Source organism: Leptonychotes weddellii, chromosome 7 (assembly GCF_054177405.1).
Source record: "Leptonychotes weddellii isolate Sample4059 chromosome 7, ASM5417740v2, whole genome shotgun sequence".
NCBI lineage: Eukaryota > Metazoa > Chordata > Mammalia > Carnivora > Phocidae > Leptonychotes > Leptonychotes weddellii.
In genome coordinates, this window is record NC_138375.1 from 29,822,294 (window position 1) to 29,844,401 (window position 22,108).

The window sequence follows — 22,108 nt, forward strand, 5'->3', positions numbered from 1 at the left end:
CTCAGGTATCCTGGGCAGAAGCTCAGAGAAAATCTGCCCATGTATATTAACTTGGTGGAGGAACAGGTTTATGGGTGAGCAGGGCTAAAAAATTAGACTGAACTGGGAAACTGGGGCGGGGCCTTGCATGCCCTGAGAAAGTATTTGGATTGACATCTAAAGGAAGATTTTGCATGTAATAGGTTCCTTAAAAATACTAATTGAATGAAAAATCGAGAGTGTTGCCATCATTTTTGTGTTTTGCAAAGATCACGTTAACTAGAGTTAATAAAGTGGAGGCGAGGAGAGCGGTTACAAAAACTGTTGCAATAAGCCACATAAGACAGAATAATGGCCAGGTCCAGGGGAGTGGTGGTTGGATAGAGAGAAACCAGGGCATTTGAAAGATATTTAGGAAGTAAGTTCACAGAAGTTGTTGGCTGAGCAGATATGGGGAAGGGAGAGGGAGGGAGAGAGGGAAAGAGAGAGATGATGGGAATGCTGTTCCATGATAGAAAGCCAAGGCAACTTTTGAAAGTATAGATTTTCCCAGGAAGAGATGTTAACCAAACTCTGGGGAAACGGTTTTAATCCTCATTTACATATCATTACATACATCGCTGAGCCCATCCATCCTCACTGTCTGTAGATCCAGTGGGCTGATGACCTATGACTCGATGTGCGTTGACACTTTTACTTTTGGAGTTTAAAGAAAGGAGATGGGTTTGTAGAAAGGAGCAGAGGCGAGATAGAGGGACTGGGGGGTTGGAGAGGACTGGGTGGCACCTGGTTTCCTGTGCTGTGTGGGTTAGAGACACTACCTGAAGTTGTGGATTTCACAAGGGATTTGGGGAGGATTTGAGGGATTGCAGAGCTATGAAGGTTTTCATAGCTTTGGGTTGCAGCAAGAGGCCATGTCTAGGTAGGTCAGTGTCCTGCTAAGAATCAAAGTCTAGTGGTAACCACACTCTGCACTTTGCGGCTGACAGCAAATGCTTAGCACACAGCCAGAAGCAAAGCAGCACCGCCTAGAAAAAGAGAGGCGTATTCCTGAGTAAGTGGTACAACTCTGGGGGCTGATGCAGGAATCATATGGTGATTGAGCTCTGCAGTTAGCAGCTGGGGGATCCCTGAGGGGCGGAATTCTTCCTATGGTCTTCTAATCTGACTTCCTATCCAGTGCCTTCCTTCCCTTCCCTTCCTTTCAAGAGCCTCTCATCTTTCTGTACCAGCCAGCCCATTATTTCATCTGCCTTAATGAACTGCAATACTATAGGAGAAGGGAAGTCAGATGCCTGCTGAATTTCTCCTCCTCTGTTGTTTTCATTAAGGTACAGCTTAGATTTGCATGGCTGCCTGCTAACAGCATGAACAAAATAATATGGAGATCAGTGAAAAGTCAACCAATCTCTTGTGACCTTGGATCTGGTTATTCACCTTCCTCAGCACTTGAATATTACCTAAAACTCAACAATATATAGTTAGAGATCAACTCAGGTAGCTTCTTACGGTTCGACAAATTTTGATCAACATTGATAATGAAAGGGGTCTCTTTTATTCTGAATGAGGATTTTTGGGCTGTATTTCCTGATCTACCTAGCCACCCAGACTTGGGTTACCAAGTTATGTGGGTGGATCCAGTGGTCTGCTAGTAAATGTTTACAAACCAATCTCTGGGAGGGGGATAACCTGTGATTTACTATAGCACTTGCCCTTGGTTATGGTGTATCTATTCCTACCATAGCTGATTCAAGCTACTTGTGTGGCGCCTTTTAATTCAAACTTGGAAAGAGATGTATGGTAGCAAATTTTTACAAAGCATTTTCGTAACATAGATACAATAGATGTAAGTAACCTCAAGCGCATAGATGGGAAAATGTAGCAAAATAACGGAGAATTGATAATTTTGAATAATTATCACCTATGTTTTTAGTATTTTTACTTAGTTAAAAGATTATATATTTAATATTTAGTAATGGCTATATTTATAAACTGGCTCGCAAAGTTCCTGAAAATTTAACAAGTGACTCTTGTAAGCTGGAAGAGCGAGCTCTAGCACCCCATTGGTGAATCTCGCAGGTAATACCTTTTAAACGACAGTTTAGGAAAGGCACGTGGGGCACGTGGGGCACGGTTGTTAATGTCTTTCTTGCTATTACTGTCAAGGTCTTATCTAGCTCAAGCAGCCCTGCAGCAGGAGCCAGGAGTTCTAATTCTGATGTGCCATTTACTTGTTGCATAACTCCGAGAAAGTTGTCTAACTTGGATCTTCCTTTGGTACGATGGATATAAACAATCTTCTATTTTTCTGTGAAGGTTGTTATGGGAATTGAGTAAAACAATATAAGCAAGTACTTTCAAAACTGTTAAGTATAAAATGTTTAGATAACAAATTTGCCCAAATTTGCCCTCATCCCATGAGCTGAGTTTAAGATGTTAAAGTTGTAAAACTATGTGAAATAGATGCTTGCTGAGAATATAGGCAGTATTTGGTGGGTTGGGGCGGGGGGGGGGGGGGAGGATTATTGTATTTTAAAATAAGTGTATGGGTTGGTTGTTTAGGTGCTAGAAGATATCCTCCAACATAACTGTATTATATGTAAATGTTTGGGTGTTAGCTCTGTCTCCAAAGTTTATTCAATACATCTCAAGAGTAATGCTATTATTGGCAGAATTACTATTTCTTTGGAACAATGTAATACTGAGTTCCTATTTAGCATACCAATGAGACCTTTTCCACCTCCCTTGGTGGTGGTGGGCCTCTGGAATTAGCATCTGGATCTGTGGGGAGATAGTGGGGAGTTTCTTTACTTGGTCAGAGGTCAATTATTACCCTTGTCACTTCTTTTTTTTTTTTTTTTTTTGAAATTTTTTTTTATTCTTATGTTAATCCCCATACATTACATCATTAGTTCTAGATGAAGTGTTCCATGATTCATTGTTCGTGCACAACACCCAGTGCTCCATGCAGAACGTGCTCTCCTCAACACCCACCACCAGGCCAACCCATCCTCCCACCCCCCTCCCCTCTAGAACCCTCAGTTTGTTTTTCAGAGTCCATCTTCTCTCATGGTTCGTCCACCCCTCTACCCTTGTCACTTCTATCTGCAACACCTCCCAGAAGGTGTTTGAATCTGGCAGTTGGGCCCCAGGGGCATTCCCTATGCCCATTAATACATATTAGATGGCTTTAAATTGAGATGATCAAATTGGAAAACTGATTATATTTATATATATATATGTAAAAGGTTTTCTAAAGGAAGGATTGAATGACTTTTGCTGAAGTTATACTATTAATAAAGCAGTCTCAGAAATCATTGGACTCCCTGAAATTCTCTCTAGCATGTCAAATTTGTATGCCTGGATGTTACTATTAAAATCCTGTCTTTCCTGTTTCTCTTATCATAAATGGAAAGAAATCGATTGTTTACTTTAGTTGAACAATTTTGGAGCACTTATCGTGTGTAAGGCACTGGGCTAGATTTTGGGAGTATGTAGTATATCACTCATTACACTTAGGAAAACAAACAGAAAACCAAATCAACTAATCAAATAGGAAGAAAGGTAAGAAGTACTACCCTTGTAACCCTTAGCTTCATCTTGATGTTTTAAGAAGCTCTTTTATGTCTAACTGTTTAAGAAGCTCTTTTACGTCTAACTATTGTGGTTACCTGAGAGAACTAGCTATGGTAGGAGGATATTTGGAATCAAGCAAACTATTTATCTGTGTGGGAGAAGGTACAGCTAAATGTTCACTGGAGAAAGCATGGACTCTGGAGTTTGGGAAACCTGACCTTGAATCTCTAATCCCTGACTTACAAACTGTTCGACTATGGGCAAATTGGTTACATTTGTTTTTTCATCTGTAAAGGGATGATAATCACACTGACCTCACTGGTTGTGGAAGGATTAAACAACAACCCATAATAGGTGATTTAAAATGCTCATTACCTTTGTATTCTGTCCCTTCATTCATCAATAATTTTTCATTGGAAATTTAGTTTATAATCACTATCAGCATTGGAGGGCCGCCAGGATAGGCTGTCATACCTCAAAGTTGACATTCTCCAAATTGGCTGGAACACGGTATGGATTACTTGCTTTACTGCTTTTGACAGTTTTACATATTCCTCCAGTGAAAGAGTTATCAAGGATCTCTCCTCTGGGCTCTCCTGCTAGAAAATGATACCTGCAAACAAAGTAATTTTCAAGAATTCAGTAGAGGTAGAGCAATCTTTAAAATTTACCATACTTATATGAAAGAAACTCCTGTCTTAGACATTTTTGACTCATGACAAATGACTTGAAGAAAAGCCCATTTTTTTCTAGCTTATGGTGAGGCAGCCGGAAAGGGCTGGAAGTCAAAACTCAGCCCCTCTGGCTCTGTTAGATTCTCCGTATTCCACTCACTTAATTGTTTTGGGTTTTCAGCATGAAATAAAATTTAGGTTTATTTTTATTTCATGACTTACCACACCAGTACAAACTTTGGAAGCAGATTATAAAATAAATTATTACATAATTAGTGCTATTCTGGGTTCACTTCCTTCAGTGTGATACAGTAAAGGAATTCTTATAGAGAGCTAATAATTAAATAGTAATAGCAGTATTTTAATAAAATTGTAATGATATTGTTTTTATTAATAACTAATATTTAAATTTATTTAACAAATGCTTACATACTGTTTACTATGTGTACTTTTATATAAATATTTAATATATGTATATTTATATACATTACATATGTATAATATATATATTTACTATCTGTATATATATAGTAAATATACACATATATTTATACATATATGCATATGTCACATTTATACATATACATATATCAAGCTGTCTGATCTATATTTAATGTTACTATTATAGTTATTTAATATTTATGATAACCATGTGATACAGTTATAGATACAATTATTTCACCTATTTTACAAATGATGAAACTGAAGGACATTAGCTTAGCACAAGTCAAATATTGAAGAAATTATGGAAATTAAGAAATTGTTTTGTGGTAGGGCGCCTGGGTGGCTCAGTTGGTTAAGCGACTGCCTTCGGCTCAGGTCATGATCCTGGAGTCCCGGGATCGAGTCCCGCATCGGGCTCCCTGCTCGGCGAGGAGCCTGCTTCTCCCTCTGACCCTCCCCCCCTCATGTGCTCTCTGTCTCTCTCGTTCTCTCTGTCTCAGATAAATAAATAAAATCTTTAAAAAAAAAAAAAAATTTACAAGAAATTGTTTTGTGGTAGATGAAAAACTTCTCCAAGATGCTCCAATAGATTTCTAAATTCTTATAGATATGAATATGTATTCTGTGAAAAAAGTTTTGTGGAAAGTTTGATAATGCTGGCTTATATATGATAAGATAATAGAAAATATATATAATGGTCTGTGCTCCCCAGCTCCTGGCACAGAGCTCCTAAAACCCTTGTAGCTGCCTAAGTGATAAGAGCACTAAGGACATCTTTTGTTATAATATTTGGTCTTTGACCCTAGTTTCTGACACAGGCTCCTAAATCCCTTGGAATTTCCTGGGTGATAGGAGTGTCTTTTGTTCGAATGAGTTGACTCTTGGTAGGCTCCTGTGTGGGGGCTGGTCATCAGAAAGACCAACCCATGTTTAGAAGCTTAGAATATTCAGCCTTATCTCCCATCTCCAGAGAAGGGAGAGGGGCTGGAAATGGAATCAATGATCAATCATCCCTACATGATGGAGCCTCCATAAAAATCATACAACTGTGGGGTTCAGATTGCTTCTGAGTTGGTAAACACATGGAATCGTGTGCCTGGGGGTGGGCATGGAAGCTCCACACCCCTTCCCACATACCTTGCCTTACTTAATCTCTCCCATCTGGAAGTTCATCTGTATTCTTTTTTACATCATTTTATAATAAACTGGTAAACAGTATTTAAAAAAAGAAAGAAATAACAAAATGGAGTCACTTGGGCTAAGCTTCATGTCAGCAAGCCTAATGCCTCACCTAATTGCAGTTCTTAATTGCCTCTTCCAAGAATGTGACCTTTAAACAGCAATGTGGAATTATCTGGTCAGCACTAGTGAGGTAATCTGCCTGATCAACCCCTGCCTTCCCTCAAAGGAAGGTGACCTTGCCTGACAGAATCCACTCTTCGCAGAAATTTCCTTGCTCTGCTTCATTCTGCCCATAAAAGTCTTCCATTTTGTATAGCTCCTCGGAGCTCTTTTCTATCTGCCTGATTCACAAATCATTGAATAAAGCCAATTAGATCTTCATTTACTCCGTTGAATTTTGTTTTTTAACAACAGTAAGTAAATTGTTTTACTGAGTTCTGTGAGCCGTTCTATCAAATAAAGCAAAGAGGAGGGGGTCCTGAAAACCTCCTAGGTGTCAGAATCACAGGTGACAATTTGGACTTGTGATTAGCATCAGAGGGGGGCTGGTCTTGTGGGACCGAGCCCTTAACCTGTGGCATCTGACACTACCTTTAGGTAGAAAGTGTCAGAATTGAGTCCAACTGTAGGACACCCAGTTGGTGTCACAGAGATTGACTTGGGGGACCCCCCCCCACTTCTGGTGTCAGAGCATTGTGAGAAGGGTGGTCATGTGAGAGGAAAAGAGGTACCTAGGAGGAGAACTGGTATGTGAATTATACCTCAATAAAGCTTTTTTTTTTTTTTTTTAAGGCCTGATTCCTGTGGGTTTTGTAACATGGATCTCATACTCAAATAGCTGCAAGCACAATTTGATGTTTGTACTCATCCATATTTGAATTTTTATCAATGGATAGTTGACGGAGAAAGTATGAGGAATTGGTCTGGGAAAAAACGTTCCAGACTACTTATGGGAGCCTGACAAACACAGGTGTTTTAAGACTCATTCATTTTTGTTTTCCGAGTTGAGAGGGATCAATGAGGTAAAAAACTGTTGACCTTGTACTGTCTTATACAATGTATTTATGAGTTTGTCACAAACAAGAAAGGGCTTGAGAAAAAATGGCTCCCAGGTCATGAGGAATCTCTGAAGGTAGCAGGGAGCCCGAAGATAGTTTTCTGGAGGTGGTTCTATCAGGGCATGCCTGAGTCGTCTTTTAGGAGTTAAGTCAACTATGTTGCAATTTTCGGCTTTGTTCTTTCTCCTCCCCTCCTTGGTATTTAAGTTGACCTTAAATATTTTGCTCTTTCAAATACATCATGGTCTTTCATATTTTGTTTTTAAAGTGGTTTTTTAATCTAATTTGGCTTTATGTGTCATATTTTATAACTTTAAAAATTCCATTAAAAATTACACACACACACACACATTCGCAGGTGTGTACCTGTGTATACGTGTGTGTATGCATTTGTACCTTGGTTGAGCCTGAGAAAAAACAAAGAGCATGCTATTATTGCCTGATTCTTGCTTTAGGTTTAAGACCTGGTGACTGGCGCTGGCAATGTAGGAATGTTGGTATGTCTTGTTAAATTCTTCCTTGGAGAGATGCACTTAAAAAGAAGGACAGCAAACCAGAAGGCTACCTTTTTTGGGTAGAAATGTGCTAGAGAAGGGGCAGAGATTCTAAGGCCAGCAGATTAGAAAGGGATTCCAGTAAGCAGCTCTTAAAATTCTCAGTCCCTGGAGAGGCGGGGAGAGGACTGGCTGTCCCCGAGCCAGCAGGTTTTGCTCATTTCTGAGAAACCTTGGGATAACAGCTCTGGTTGGCAGAGGGCCACATGGTCCTTCTGCCAAAGTACACATAGCATGTGGTCCTCCCCATCTGTAACTCTAGAGTCTAGATCAACTGAACAAGAGGTGAATTTGTAATGTCACCCCTCATCAATCAGAACCTTAGGAAATGTGATTATCCAGTGGGAATTTTGGGCTGAGGTTTTCTTCCAGGGAAAGGAAAAGAAGGAAACCATTTCTGCACGTTGATAAGATGAGATTGAAGCACTCTCACAGAAATCAACTCGAATTAGGAATTCTTAGGACAGAACTTCAATTTGGTTTGTAGTCATCCAACATACAGATGAGGAAACTGTGCTTTTCTGATTGGTAACTCACCCATTCAAGACCTAGCCCCAGGAATGAATCCACCCTGGCACCAGTTTGCCTGATTAACCCCAGAGCTGTCAGAAGGATAGATGAGAATGGAAACAAACCATGTTTATGAACCACCCCTAGCATTGCCTGGTACAGACTGAGGGTGAAAATGGGAGTGAGGATCATGGCCACACACTGCCTGAGCAGGGCAGCCACGTGTGGGAGACAGGGCTGGTGGGAGTAATAAGAGGGTAATGGGGAAGGTGGACAATCATGTGTCTCATCGCTTCACTGCTGCTTCCAGCTCATTCCTCCTGAGATGCCTTTACTCCCGCAAACGATGAAGAGACACTACTTACCCAGCGCCCATCAGCTGTACGCTGGGGATGGGAATATGCTGCTTCTTCCCCAGGCACACTGCTTTCGTTCTTCCACAGTTCCTTTCATCCGAATTGTCCCCACAGTCATTTTCTCCGTTGCATTCTAACTTGCTGGCAATGCAGCGGCCTGGTCAAGAAAAGCAAACGACATTAACAACACATGATTGTTTGAGAAGATATTTAAGATTTGAAATGAGTGAGTGCTTTAAATTTCAAGGGAGAGTGGTGAGGGAAAGTTTTCATTATTTTTGATACAGATTTAGGAAATACGGAAATGGATGCCAAACTGATATTTTCCCCTTATTTTTGTAGGATTACAAGAATCATTGTAGAATTATTTAGTCACCATTGGGCTGATTGTCTTAAATAAGAGAGGTAATTCTAGAATCCCATTCCCATTCCAGTGAGCTTGCTGTAGAAATCATGTTCTGTAGGAGAAAATCAACAGTAGGTTCAGACTTTTGTTTTGATTCAGAACAACAAACTCAAGGTCACTGTTTTTATTTTTTTAAAAAACCCTATAATTGAATATCCACATACATACACACACACACACACGTACAGATGATTCTGTCATTGTATCTCTAAAATTTTCGGTTAAGTAAAAGGAGCCAGACACCTAAGAGTAATGCTATGTGATTTTTTTTTTATCTTACGTTTAAGAACATAAAATTTATTATATCTAGTTGTTTTTTGAACAAGTTAAAAAGACAATTTTTTTTTTAACCACTAGGTACTAGTGTTAGGTAGCAGGTTAAGTGAGTGAATTTACAAAATAGTGCCAACCCGTTACTTGGATAATTCCCTTCCTTTTTAAATTTGCTGAATTTCATAAGGATCCTTAGAATCAATGGAAATCGATATATTACAGAAATCGAGATGACTTACGTACAATGACAGCCCCTCTTCTGTCCCCCAGCCTCTCGTCTGTAATCAGAGATGCTGGCATCTGTACAATGATGTACAGGTCTCACTGACAAGGAGATTGAGTTAAATGTTTTACTCAAGATTATCTGGTTAAGTACTTTAAGTTGTGGTCAGCATCTCACTGCAGCTATGCAGAACTATTTTGACTAACTGAAATGCTTGGGGATATTGGGTATTCTGTTGAATTACATTTTTTTAATTAATAGAAAGTTTCCCAGAAAGCAGTTAGTTTCAACTCTTTTGGTAAATAATCTTCAATAAGAAGGTAGAGAAAAATGAAAGTAATTAAGGCTCCTTCTTTGATTATTCAAAATGTTGTATTGTATCTGGACCATGATTATAAAGAATTACAGTTATGAGCACCATAATCAAACAAGATTGAATATATTGAGGGAATTGGATGTCTGTGAGTCCAAAGATATAACCTGAAAGATGCTCTGTTTTTAAAATAGCACATCTCTAGTGTTTTGTTTGCTTTTTTCAGGGCAGAAAAGAATGTGTAATTTAGTTTGAAATACAGATGCTTTTTCCATTGGAAAAAAAGAACAAATATTACATTTTTAAAAAGTTTTGAAACTCGCACTTATAAATTGGAGCAAATATAAGTTTTGATACAGTTACACTAAAAAAAAAAAAGGAAATCCCATTTTATTAGGCAGAGGTAGGGACATATGTGCAGGGTATAGTTCTCATTAGCCTAGCTTTGTGAGCAAGGTACCAGATACGTTTGAATATAAGAAATTCTATGCATTTAGTACTTCTGGGGATATTGAAGAGGACCTATTAGCAAAGGGAGGGATGAAAGCAAGAGGACATCTTCTGAGTGATGTTTAGGAATGTGTGGCAGGAGTGATATAGGTCCGATAGGACACAGCTGAGAATGGTTCCAGGCCACAGAAACTCAACGGAATAGGAAACACAAGGGGAGAGATGTTGCAAGCTATAAATATATCCCATACCAAAGAAGGAACAGGAAAGGTGAAGGGCAGCTTGGATAGTGGAGGATTTACAGAAGTCAGCATGCTTTAGCCAATGCATGCATCTATATATGTATATCTGGAGCTATGTATCATTTAGAAATTGTACATGTTTTTCCTATTTACTTGAGCTGATTTGTGTTACTGCAATAGTTTAGTATATGTATAACGAGCCACAAATTCTCTAGTCTTTATGCTTAAAACTAGGACTTTGAGAGAGGAATTGGCATAGTGCATGTGGGGATTATTAGCCTTATGGATAATTCTCAAAGATCCATGTATGCATTAAAATCATATATTTAGTTTTGGGGGAACTAGAACAGCAATCATGAAGGAGGAAAGGGAAGAGGGAAACTCTTTAGGATAAATGGTTCTTTGTTAATTGAGGGCCAAACATCCTACTGAGTCAAATAATGGTCCATCCAACCTTTAATTCCTTTTGAGAGTGGCATTAATGGGTGATTTTAGAAGAGCAAAGTAGTAGGGGCGCCTGGGTGGCTCAGTTGGTTAAGCGACTGCCTTCGGCTCAGGTCATGATCCTGGAGTCCCAGGATCGATTCCCGCATCGGGCTCCCTGCTTGGCGGGGAGTCTGCTTCTCCCTCTGACCCTCCCCCTCTCATGCTCTCTCTATCTCATTCTCTCTCAAATGAATAAATAAAATCTTAAAAAAAAAAAAAAAGAGCAAAGTAGTATATAATCTTCAGTATTTAACAATAATATTTAACAATCGGTAGGCCATGGCACCACCTGATCAAAATGGATACCGACCACATCTGTGCCAGGGATCGGCCACTTAGTGCCTGGATCATGGGAAGATCTAGGGATTCCTGGTGAAGGGATCTGGTCAATAGTCAGGTTGTTTTTTTTTTTTCACTTGCTGTGGATATATTGCTGATGAACTAGAGATCACCTGTCCTTACACACTAGCTTTCCTGAAATCGCTCATTATGGATCAGTGGGCCATGGATGTATCTAAAGCCTTCTCAAACTTGTGAATATTTTTGGCCAAAGAAAACTCTTCTGTAGTAAATTTCACAGATTTAACATCCATTGTATAAAGGAGTTCTTTCTGGTAATTGGTTCCAAAACTGTTCTTCAAGCTTCAAATAGTTGCCCCTCAATTCTAAACCTTTATCTTAATATTCTGGATTTAATGCCTACATCTGTATTCTACTCAGCCATTGCCAGCAAGATTGTTTTCATATTCTCTCTTTTGTCAGCTTGTGATATGACCTTATGCATGTAGCCATGAAGTATATCTCCCTACCCATATGCCACCATATTGCAGGTGTGGGGGCCACCAAGGGAAAATCCTGACACCAGCATTCCTGTCCAACTTTCAGAAAAGGTCAGCAAAGCTGAAGACAGGAAGCAAGGACCAAGAGGAGAGAAACATTAGATCTAAAGTCTGGGATCAATTTTCTATGGAATTTGAGATCTACTATTTAGCTATAAATACTCTACTTTTCATTGTATTCCAGAGTACACAAAAATGATATGGATTTTATTCATCTGAAATTCCAATTTTAACATCAAGTTGACTATTTAGAGAAGAGGTCAGTGAACTGTGGCTGAAGGCAGGAAGCAGGGTCCAAACTCACCTGCTGCCTGTCTTCATAAGTAAAATTTGGTTGGAACACAGCCATGCCCCCTTCTTGATATACCACGTATGGCAGCTGTGATGCTGTAGAGCCAAAGTTGAGTAGTTGCAACAAAGAACATATGGCCAAAAAGCCTAAAATATTTACTGTCTGGACCTTTACTGAAAAAGTGTGCAGAAATCAGATTTAGAGAGTTCAAAATGGTGGTGTTGAAGAGCTATTAATTAGCAAGAGCATACATACAACTAAGTAGTATATTCAAGTATATTCATTCTTAATCTAATGAAACTTAAATATCTGAATGAGTAATGGACTTGAAGGGAGCGTTGCTACTGTTTAAAGCATTTACAGTCTTCCCTTTGGAATTACCTTTGGAACCATTCAACGGACCACCCAAGAAAATCTGTCACATTATCTCTAGTCATCTCCCTGACATAATATCTTAATCTTAATATACTTATCTTAATAAACTACACTGAAGATCTTTTAAATCTGTCACTCCCTTTCAGCTGCTGGTTCTGATTGTAGATTTGTACTTATTAATAGCCAATGCTTATGAGTATCTGCCTTGTCTTCCTTTTCCTCCTGCTTTGTCTTCATCCTTCTTTATCACAGTGTAAGGACCTGGGCACCAGTACTTGAAGAGTAAATGGATCAGGTACATGGTCAAGATGATCATAGCTTCAAAGCTATAATTTCATACATGAATGGCTTGACAGTTGGTACCATAACACCCCTGTCTCCCCATACTTAACACATGGTGGGAATTCTCTGTCATGGCTTTTACTAGTAGTCAACTGGAATGACTTTATTTAGTCAAGTCATTTTTAGTGGAGACTGAACATCTTCTAGTGTACATTACCACTGTCACAGCGGAACTTATTCTTGCAGTCAACCTCTTCAATTTTGCAGAGCTTAGATGGAATGCATGGTTGAAAGGTCACCAGGGGCTCAGTACATGGTTGTCCTCCAAACTGACTGGGGCGCAAGATGGATCTAACCTTAAACTGAAAGGAAAGGAGAGAAAGGTGAGGAACTTGAAGGCAGGGTCAAAGCCAAAATGTATCTAAGAAAACTGGGCTTCTTAATCACCGCAGTGATTCTTCCTCCAGTGATGTTTCCTAAATTAACTAATGAGTTTTCCAATTCCATTACTATGTGCCCTTAGAGAAGTCAGCACCTCTCTGGTCCTCAGTTTTCCAAACTATAAAATGAAAAAGCAGGACAATGGATTTCTAAAACTTCCAATTCTAAAACCATATGAAAATAAATCAAATGCACAAATATTTACTGAGTATCTTGATGCAGTATATCTTCCAGGTAGTAACAATAGCACTTTTAAAGATTTATTTATTTATTTTAGAGAGAGAGAAAGAGAGAGAGCACAAGCGTAAAGAGCAGAGGGAGAGGGAGAGAGAATTTCAAGCAGACACTGTGAGTGCAGAGCCTGACGTGGGGCTGGAGCCCACGACCCTGAGATCGTGACCTGAGCTGAAACCAAGAGTCAGAGACTTAAATGCACCACCCAGGTGCCCCACAACAGCACTTTCATATCTCAAAGGTAGTGCGGTCAATTTGAAAGGATTTGGGGGTTCTTCCGCATGAGGAAGTCAGCATGGAAACCAAGGTAGACACATTCTCCACATTTTAAAGGATTTTAAATTGTGAATAGTAAAACAGGGAGTCAGGGAAGGATAGGAATAGGACAGGATCAAAAAGTGCTGACTTTGAAGTCAGAAAAATCCAAGTTAAAAATATAGCACCTCTATTCATCAGAGGTATATTCTTGGGAAAATTACTTACTCCCCAGTAAGCTATAACTTCCTCATCTGTAAACAGGGTAGGAAAACACACTCTGATGTGAAGTTTGAGTAAGATGATGTAAGTAAAGGGGCTAGAGCAGTTTTCCTCAGAGAGTGGATGCTCCATAAATAAGTTCCTTTTTTTCCCCCTAGTGTGTGAATGCTCAGCACTGCTGTAACTGGGGTTTATGTGGGCCAATGCCCTTACAGGAATGAGCTAAAGTGGGTAAATACTACAGCTTGGAACAATAAACAAATCGAGGGACTTTCCTGTGGGGAGAGGGAAATTAGAGGTAGGGCCAAGAGTCAGTCTTTTGATTAACGTCCCTCCTTTCTGTCTGATTTTAAACGTTGGACTGAAATCCCCATTTTCTAGCATCTGTTTTTACTTTCTGAGCTCTCAAAGGGAACTTTCTGAGCTCTCAGAGGCAATGGAATTTGGAGCTCAGTAAGTACAATGTCAGTATTAGGGCAGAAGTTCCTTTTGGTGCTCATATGATAGTAAAACATGTAAATGAGTCCTCCTCCCCCTGCCCTCGCAAAAAAAAAAAATTGCTAAATGGAATTTTCCCTCAGTGGAAGCTGGGATGGTTTATTTTCAGAAATTGAGCATTTCTGCTAAGTTAGCCAAGTCTTTCATTGTGATCCAGATTTCCTGAAGATGCCCATGGGTCACCTACCTGTTTTTCAACACAAGGGTCACAGTCTGACCATGGTCCATAATCTCCCAGGAGGCAGTTGATAGGACAGCGTTGCCAGTTACATTCCCTGGTCTCCGGCTTGTTGCAAAGCTGGTCACAAAAGTTATTCAGATAGTACTGATTAACCACTATTTTTCTGTAATAGTGAGGAGAAAGCTGTTTAGAATGAATATATTCACTGTGGTTCCAGCCCCATAAGAAAAATATCATTGAACATGAATCACAATGAATAAAAGGAAAGATTTTCATGGAAAATCAGGACGTTGGCATCTGTGCAGTTCTTACCACTTAATGGAAGTCGGGACTGGATTCATAATTTGTGGGGCCCAGGGCAAAATGGAAACGAGGGGCCCCTTATTAAAAAATTATTAAGAATTTTAAGACACTAATGGCAGAGCATTAAGCCAAGCAAGCATGGAATCCTTCTCAGTGTGGTCCTGTGTGACTGTGTAGGTCACACATCCATGAAGCTGGCCCTCAGGGAATTCCTGGAGGGGACTAGATGGAAAAGAGAAGAAAAAAGAAAGTTCCTGCAAATTCCTTAAAATATGACAACATAATTTGATAAGTATCATGATTGACACAGAGTCAGAGTGCTGTGGGGCCAAAGATTCAAAGGGAAAATAATAGATACATCTTGAAAAATTGATGTGACTCCCCCAGGCATCAAAGGGAAGGGCATGTGGAAGGAAAGGCATATGCCAAGATTAGAGGCGGAGGAGCATGACATGTCCCTGGTGGAGCTTGTGGGATGGGCTTGGGCAGTGCTGACTGAGAGGGACCGTATGGATTGTTGTGTTTTATTTGGTAGGCAGTGGAGAGCTACGGAGGGACTCTTGAGTGAAGGAGTCTGAAAAGCTTTAACATCCTTGGTGGATGGTTTATTGAGGAAGTCAGTTGGTGATTTTAATGAGACTCACACTGCGCATGTAAAAATCGTTTTCTAACATAGGTCTCTAAAAAACTATAATAATTAAAACACATTAAATATATGCCTTTCTTCCCAAGTTATGTGAGCATCTCCATGGAACAGAAACATCTAACAGATTTAAAGAAACTGTGGGGGATAGGTAGTCTGAATCGGTGAGAAGACTGAATTATTAAATGTTATCAAGTAAACACAGTTTTCTTGCCTTCTCGTACTTGCCAACGATCAAGCTAATAGCTAATAGTGCTGCTCAATTGAGGTCCTGTTAGACTCAGTTTAATGAGTAGAAAATTCTCTATAATTAACTCACTAACTGTAGGCAAGCAGAGTTACACACTGATTGAAAAAAGGCTTGAGAAGTGATTTCTTAGTAAGTTAAATAGTCAACAGAAGATATTGCACATATTCTTATTTAAATTTCTTTGACACTCCTTGATTTTATGGAGAGAACAAATGTAGACTTCATTTCAACCTTACGTGGAAAAGACTGCAAATTACAACCAAATCAAATTCTATGATTTCTTACTTTGAGATACACACACACACACACACACACACACATATATTTCCCCTCGCACCTCATTGCTTAGTGTGGCATTTTTTATATTGCTAAGTCTGTGAGGCTTCCCATGGCACAAAGACAAGCTACATAGCTCACACCCACCTCTGTCTGCTCTGAGTTCCAGAATTGCAGCTTTTTGAGCAGGTAGACCACTGACCCCATGGGTAATGATCACAGAAACAGGGTTGGCACTTGTCAATCAGAGCACTCAGGAGGATGAAATACAAGATGGAGTGTCTGGCCATGCCTTGAAAGCCTCTAAGCCCTGAAGAGGAATGTTATACACATCAAATGCTTGTTGGGAGTAAAACTTTACAAGTCATTCTCAGTTACAAAATCAGATATGATGTTAGGAATCATTTGCATCTCCCTGCCTTCCTTAAGGCTAGTTACCACCTATAAATTTACATCCTCATGACTACAAATCCTACTTTTAAATATTTTTAGAGTGGATATTCCTAGAGTTACAACTTCCAGTTCTAGTACGTTTCTCCCAACTGTTGGTGATAGGCTATACGACAAAGTACTATCGTATACATTTGTAGAATATTTCATTCCAAAATGGAAATTCTTAAATAATCTCATACTTTTCTTTTTTTAAAAAAAGATTTATTTATTTGAGAGAGAGAGAGAGCATGCAAGTGGGGTGAGGAGCACAGAGGGAAGGAGAGGGACAAGCAGACTCCATGCTGACGTGGAGCCCATCACCAGGCTCCACGTGAGGCTCCATGTGAGGCTTGACCTCATGACCTGAGATCATGACCTGAGCCAAAATCTAGAGTTGGATGCTCAACTGACTGATACACCCAGGCACCCTAATCTTACACTTTTCAAAACAACTGCTCATTTTGTGTGGGCAATACATTCAATTACATGGCATTTTTTCATAGTTTTCAGGGACTGGGGAAGGAATTTCGAGCATTTTTCTGGAAGCTCTATTTAGTTTCCTGGTATCCTAGAAGCCTGCTAAAGAGAGAGTTCAATGCCCAACTATCTCCACCTATGGAGTCATAGAAGTTAGAGCTGAAATGAATCTTTGAAGTCTCCAAGTTAAACCCCCTCATTTTATGGATGAGGAAACTGGGGCTTAAGGAGGGGCAGTAATGTTGAGACTGCATGACAACTAAGTGCCCAGGACTCCTCATTCTTGGATGAGGTGCATCCCTTCATTGAATTTCTGATCACACTAATGATTGTGTTGCTGGAGTATCTAGATGCTTTGAACTCTACCACCCAGGCCACAAGAGCGCTTATCCAGATGTAGCTGAATGCCAGAGAAAACTTTGACCAGTGACTCCCCTCTGTGTGCTGTGGAGCCTTGAGGATCTGTGAGTTGTTGAAAGGAATTTGCAAAACAACCTCTGCCCACAGTGTTGCTATTTTGATCTTTATATCTCTAACAAAACATGCAACATGATTAAATATATACAGAAAATGATGCTGTAATAAATATAGTAGCTTTCATTTAAAGAGATAAAGTGCCATTCACTTAATTTTTTTTTTTTTTAAGATTTATTTACTTATTTTAGAGTGGCGGGAGGGGCTGAGGGAGAGGGACAAGCAGACACGGGGCTGGATCCCACAACCCTGAGATCATGACCTGAGCTGAAACCAAGAGTTGGACACTTAACTGACCGAGCCACCCAGAAGGCCTGCCATTCACTTAATTTCTGTGCCTCAGTTTCATTATCTATAAAACAGCAATTACACTCTACCCTCTTCGTAAGACTTTTGTTAGGATTCAGTAAGAAAATTCATGCAAAGTGCTTAGAACAATCCTTGGCATGGAATCATCACTCAATAAAAATTAGTTTTACAAGTTAGTAATAACATTTAAGAGTGTTACAAATTTAATTGTAGCTTTTGCTCACGCATTTTTCAAAATTAGGGGCTCCTCAATTGAGGCAAGGATCATGTGAAAGCCAAAAATATGTTTTGGTATTAAATAAGGCTATTCACATTGAAAACGATTTAGAAATATGGCTTTAGTTACTTTTCATCTTACAATTAAAATCAGATCTCTGACCATTTTATTTGAAATTGCAGTTTCCCACCAGTGTTTCCTATGCCCCTTCACTGCTTTATTTTTCTTTGTTATACATCCCCTCTTGATATATAAATTATTACTTAAGTTTACATAAGTATCTCCTCTTCCCTCTTTCCTTCTTTATTAGAATGTAAACATGGTGGTGCTTGATCTCTTTTGTCTGTTTTATTCATTTCAGCATTTAGAAGAATGAGAGCAAGCATAACATATAATGAATAAATTTGAATTGAGTCTAGGAAATAGTTTAGAAATGGATTTTCATGAAATATGAGTATCATAATTTGAGTCCATAATTACAGCCACTTTTGTAATACTATTCTTAAAATTTCTGCCAAATTAAGGATATTTCATAGACTTTAGAAATGAACTTGTCTGTTTGTCTTCCATTGTTTTAGCAAGACTGATAGTTTGTAGCGTAACTGCTTTATCTCAGCTTTGTTGTAATAGTTGATTGAAATAAAAAACTACACCTTTTGAGATTCAGATTTCTTTTTAAAACACTTGTAATTTAGTTAGTCCACCTCTTATTTCTTTGATAACGTTTATTGAGTTCTAAACTGTATCAAGATACACAAAGAAGAAAATTAAGATGACTTATAATGTAATCAACCAGAAAATTTATGCTGACATTCAAAAGATGTAAAAATAACACATGCCTATATTTGAAAATTTTAAACAGAACAGAAAGAAAAATATAAGGCTGGAATTCTCTTCTACCTGTAACCAGAACCTCTTCCCACACATAATCACATAATCAGCATAATACACTTTGAAGATGTTTCTGTATCGACAGATGCATATCTACTTCATCCTTTTAATGCCTGTATTGTTTTGTACCATATGGATGTATTACATTGGATTTAACTATTATCCTAATTTAAACATTTAGTATACACACACACTGCAATAAACATCTTTGTATTGTATCTTAGTATACTTTCGTTGTATATCCATGGGATCGGTGGGTGTGTTCCTAGCAGTAGATGGCTTAGTCAAATGACATGAAATTTAAAATACTAATAGGTATTGCCAAATTGCCCTACTGAAATATGGCTCCCTCAAATGTTTCAGAGGGTACGTTTCTGATTATATTTTAATGTGGTCATTTTATGTTTCATATTTGTGGTAAAAAAAAATACTTCAGCAAAAAAAAAAAAGTCTTCATTCAAACCAAGAATATGAGATCAGATACAAAAATTTTTTCTCTAATATGCTCAAACTTGACAGCATTTCTTCTTAATAAATCAGTAAAATTTTTGAACTTCCCTACAAACTCAGAGAAAAATGCTAGAATCAAAGCAACCAAAATCATTGACATATGACTGAATGTCCTTCAATTTAAAATGGAATTGACATACATTTGAGTATCCATTATGTACTGCTAGGCATTGAGTGAGATACAAAGAATAGAATCTATTATCACTGTCTGGGAAGGGTAGACAGAAACTGAAGATTCTTCCCATGTTTTTTTATCCAAGCTTTTTTTGTGCAACTCATAGATAAGCTGCTACTTATCTATAAGCTGCTACTGCCCTGGTCTATTTGAATCATAAAAATTAAAAGATCCCGCTGCACTTGCCTGCTGATTTTTGTTCACTGGTAAGTAACTCACCTTTCCTGGTTTTCCTGAGCAGCACAGAACCATAAGACAGTGAGACAAAGAGTGTCCAGACAGAATTTAGCCTGTAATCAGACAGAATAGTGTGTCTTTAACATCAGACCCAAACTCCAGATCGGGTGGTATTTCACTGGCTTCAGGGCTGGTTCAGGAGCTGAGGCTCCTGAACAATGTGAAGTTTCCCTGGTAACCAGCCACTAGACCAACCACCTCCCTACCCTCCAGCCCCTCAAATTGGGATCTTCTCATATAAGAACTGCTTCAACAAGGAAGCCTACACAGGAGAGGGTGTTGTTGTTGTTGTTCATTTATTTTTCTTATTAGATTTTGAAGAGATCGTTTTCTTCCAGAATAGTTCCTTCAATTGTAGAAAAAACAAATTCTTAAAGTATTTTGCTGAATCAGCATGTAGATGATTGGGGGAAGTTGAATTACAAGAGATTACCAGTTCTCAGTTTTCAGCAAACAGTATCTGTTTCCACTTCCAAGAGCTTGAAAAGCATAGATGGACTTTATTCCAGCTAACAGCAAAAACCTCAAGAACAGAACCCTTATAAAATTATTCTGATTTCTTCTCTGGCTATTCTTCTCCACCTATTCTGAGGCGATTTGGAAAATGCTATAAATTAAGATGGTAATGTCAAAGCTTCTTATTTGAGGAGATGCTAATAAAAGAACTAATTGGTATTGTCTCCTTTTATAACATTTGATTGTTATGAGGAAAAATCATTTTATGTTAAAAGGATAATTTTCAATCAAATAGTTATTTCTCTAATTTTGTTATTACCATGACCCTGCTATAATATCAAATGTTTCCTTATTTATTAATTTTTAACATCTCTAGGCTTTTTGGAAATATCTACAATGACATGTGGGCATTTTACCCATTACCGTACAATTTTCATAGAAACATGGAACAAAATAGGAAGAATCTTCGGCCGGGGTGCCATCATGGAAGAGAAGCGATTGTGTAGCTCTCTTGGACTCTAAAAATCAGTAATCCCACCGAACCACTGAAGATGGCTTTGTGAGCATTTAGAGAATTCTATTGTAGAGAGAAGTCCACCTCATGCTGATCTGTCACCTTCTGATATACTTGCCTCACAGGAACCATCCGTCTGTAAGGCAGTTCGGAGTAGCTTACCCAACAGTTCAGAGGGTGCTCTCGTTTGCCTCCAGCTGCAGGTTCTTCCTTTCCATCTCCTTGTACATTTTTTCAGTCTCTTTATTTCATATTTTTTTCTTCTACGCATGCCCCAGAGTCTCAAGAAATGATATTTACCTTTGCTAGGACAGGCTGGGGCGTCCAGGCACATGACTCATCTTTTGGTTAAAGGGTATGTTTGCTTTACTTTTTAACTCTAGTTTAACTCAGAAAAACTTGATCTCAACAAGGTAGTTCCCTGGAAGGATAGTTCTTTAAGAAACATGAACCTTTAGTTCTTTTGAGATTTAAGCAAAATAGTTATTTCTTATTTTAAAAGAAAGGCAAATAAATGGCTATAATCTGAGTTATGTATTTTCATGCACGAAAGGGTAAGTTTGTTGGAAACATGATCCACAACTTTGAAATATTAAGATTATGAATGAAATCATTATATCAGTCACCTTTAAACAGAGTCTTTGCTGCAAGTGGCTGAAAAAACAATAGGTCCCTCCTCACAATGAAAATGGTTTACATGGTAATCCAAACAAGCTTTCCCCTTCCTATTGCTAACTAACAGACAGCCCTACCCCAGAGATCTAACAATACCTAGAGTGTTGTCAAAATAAACACTCTGTGGAAACTCTGAATTTTGCAAATGATTACTTCAATCAGCAGTAACCCTGAAACTCTGAGTGAGATATTACACAGGGTCCTGAATTTTCAATGATTTTCCCATTGTAATAGGTATTGCTCTTGAAAAGAAAAGAAATCTCTGACTCCATTTTTAAAAAACCATATAGAATAAATTGCTTAAAATTGCCTTCCCCTTTAGGAATGTATCCAGTTAATTAAAATATGTATTGATTCTTTTTTTTTTTTTTTTTGAGAGAGAGAGAAGGAGAAAGAGAGGGGGTGGGGGGCAGAGGGGGAGAGAGAGAGAATCTTAAGCAGGTTCTATGTCCAATGTGGGCCCTGAGATCATGATCTGAGCCAAAGTCAAGAGTCGGACACTTAACCGACTGAGCCACCCAAATGCCCCAAAAGATGTATTGATTCTTATTTTTTTCTGATTATAGAATATTTATTGAGGAAGATTTAGAAAATAAGGAAAAGTGTGAAGAGGAAGATTAAAATCATTTTTAATGACCAGACAAAAGTCACTCCAATATTTGGAGTAAATACTCCCAGTCATATATATATGTATGTGTGTTGTCTCTCTATGTAAGTACATTCATGCACAAGAACATACATACATATATAATTTTGTAAGTGACAGCACATATTTTTTAAAGATTTAAATGTACTGAAGAGATCACATTCCACAGTTTATAGAACCTTACCATCATTGGTCTGTGCAAGATCTTTTACTTATTTCATGATTTCCCCCCATGATCTTGTTTCTTTTCCCAGATTAGTTACCTGTGTTAATGTATT

At 38.6% G+C, this 22,108-nt stretch overlaps 1 protein-coding gene across 2 annotated transcripts in view; it reads right to left on the reverse strand.

Moving 5' to 3' along the window:
- Nucleotides 1–20,802, reverse strand: part of C6 (complement C6) — a 61,212-nt gene extending 40,410 nt beyond the window's left edge. The window contains exons 1-7 of one of the 2 annotated variants that reach the window (XM_081826064.1): nt 20,672–20,802; nt 19,522–19,592; nt 15,965–16,127; nt 14,352–14,508; nt 12,732–12,876; nt 8,343–8,490; nt 4,030–4,168 (exon numbers count right to left, since the gene is read on the reverse strand). In XM_081826064.1, the coding sequence (XP_081682190.1) occupies nt 4,030–4,168; nt 8,343–8,490; nt 12,732–12,876; nt 14,352–14,508; nt 15,965–16,107 (732 nt within the window). In that variant the 5' untranslated portion in view covers nt 16,108–16,127; nt 19,522–19,592; nt 20,672–20,802. Of the gene's footprint in view, nt 1–4,029; nt 4,169–8,342; nt 8,491–12,731; nt 12,877–14,351; nt 14,509–15,964; nt 16,128–19,521; nt 19,593–20,627 lie in introns of both variants that reach the window. The other variant, XM_081826063.1, reaches the window with a different exon arrangement.
- Nucleotides 20,803–22,108: the final 1,306 nt, after the last annotated feature.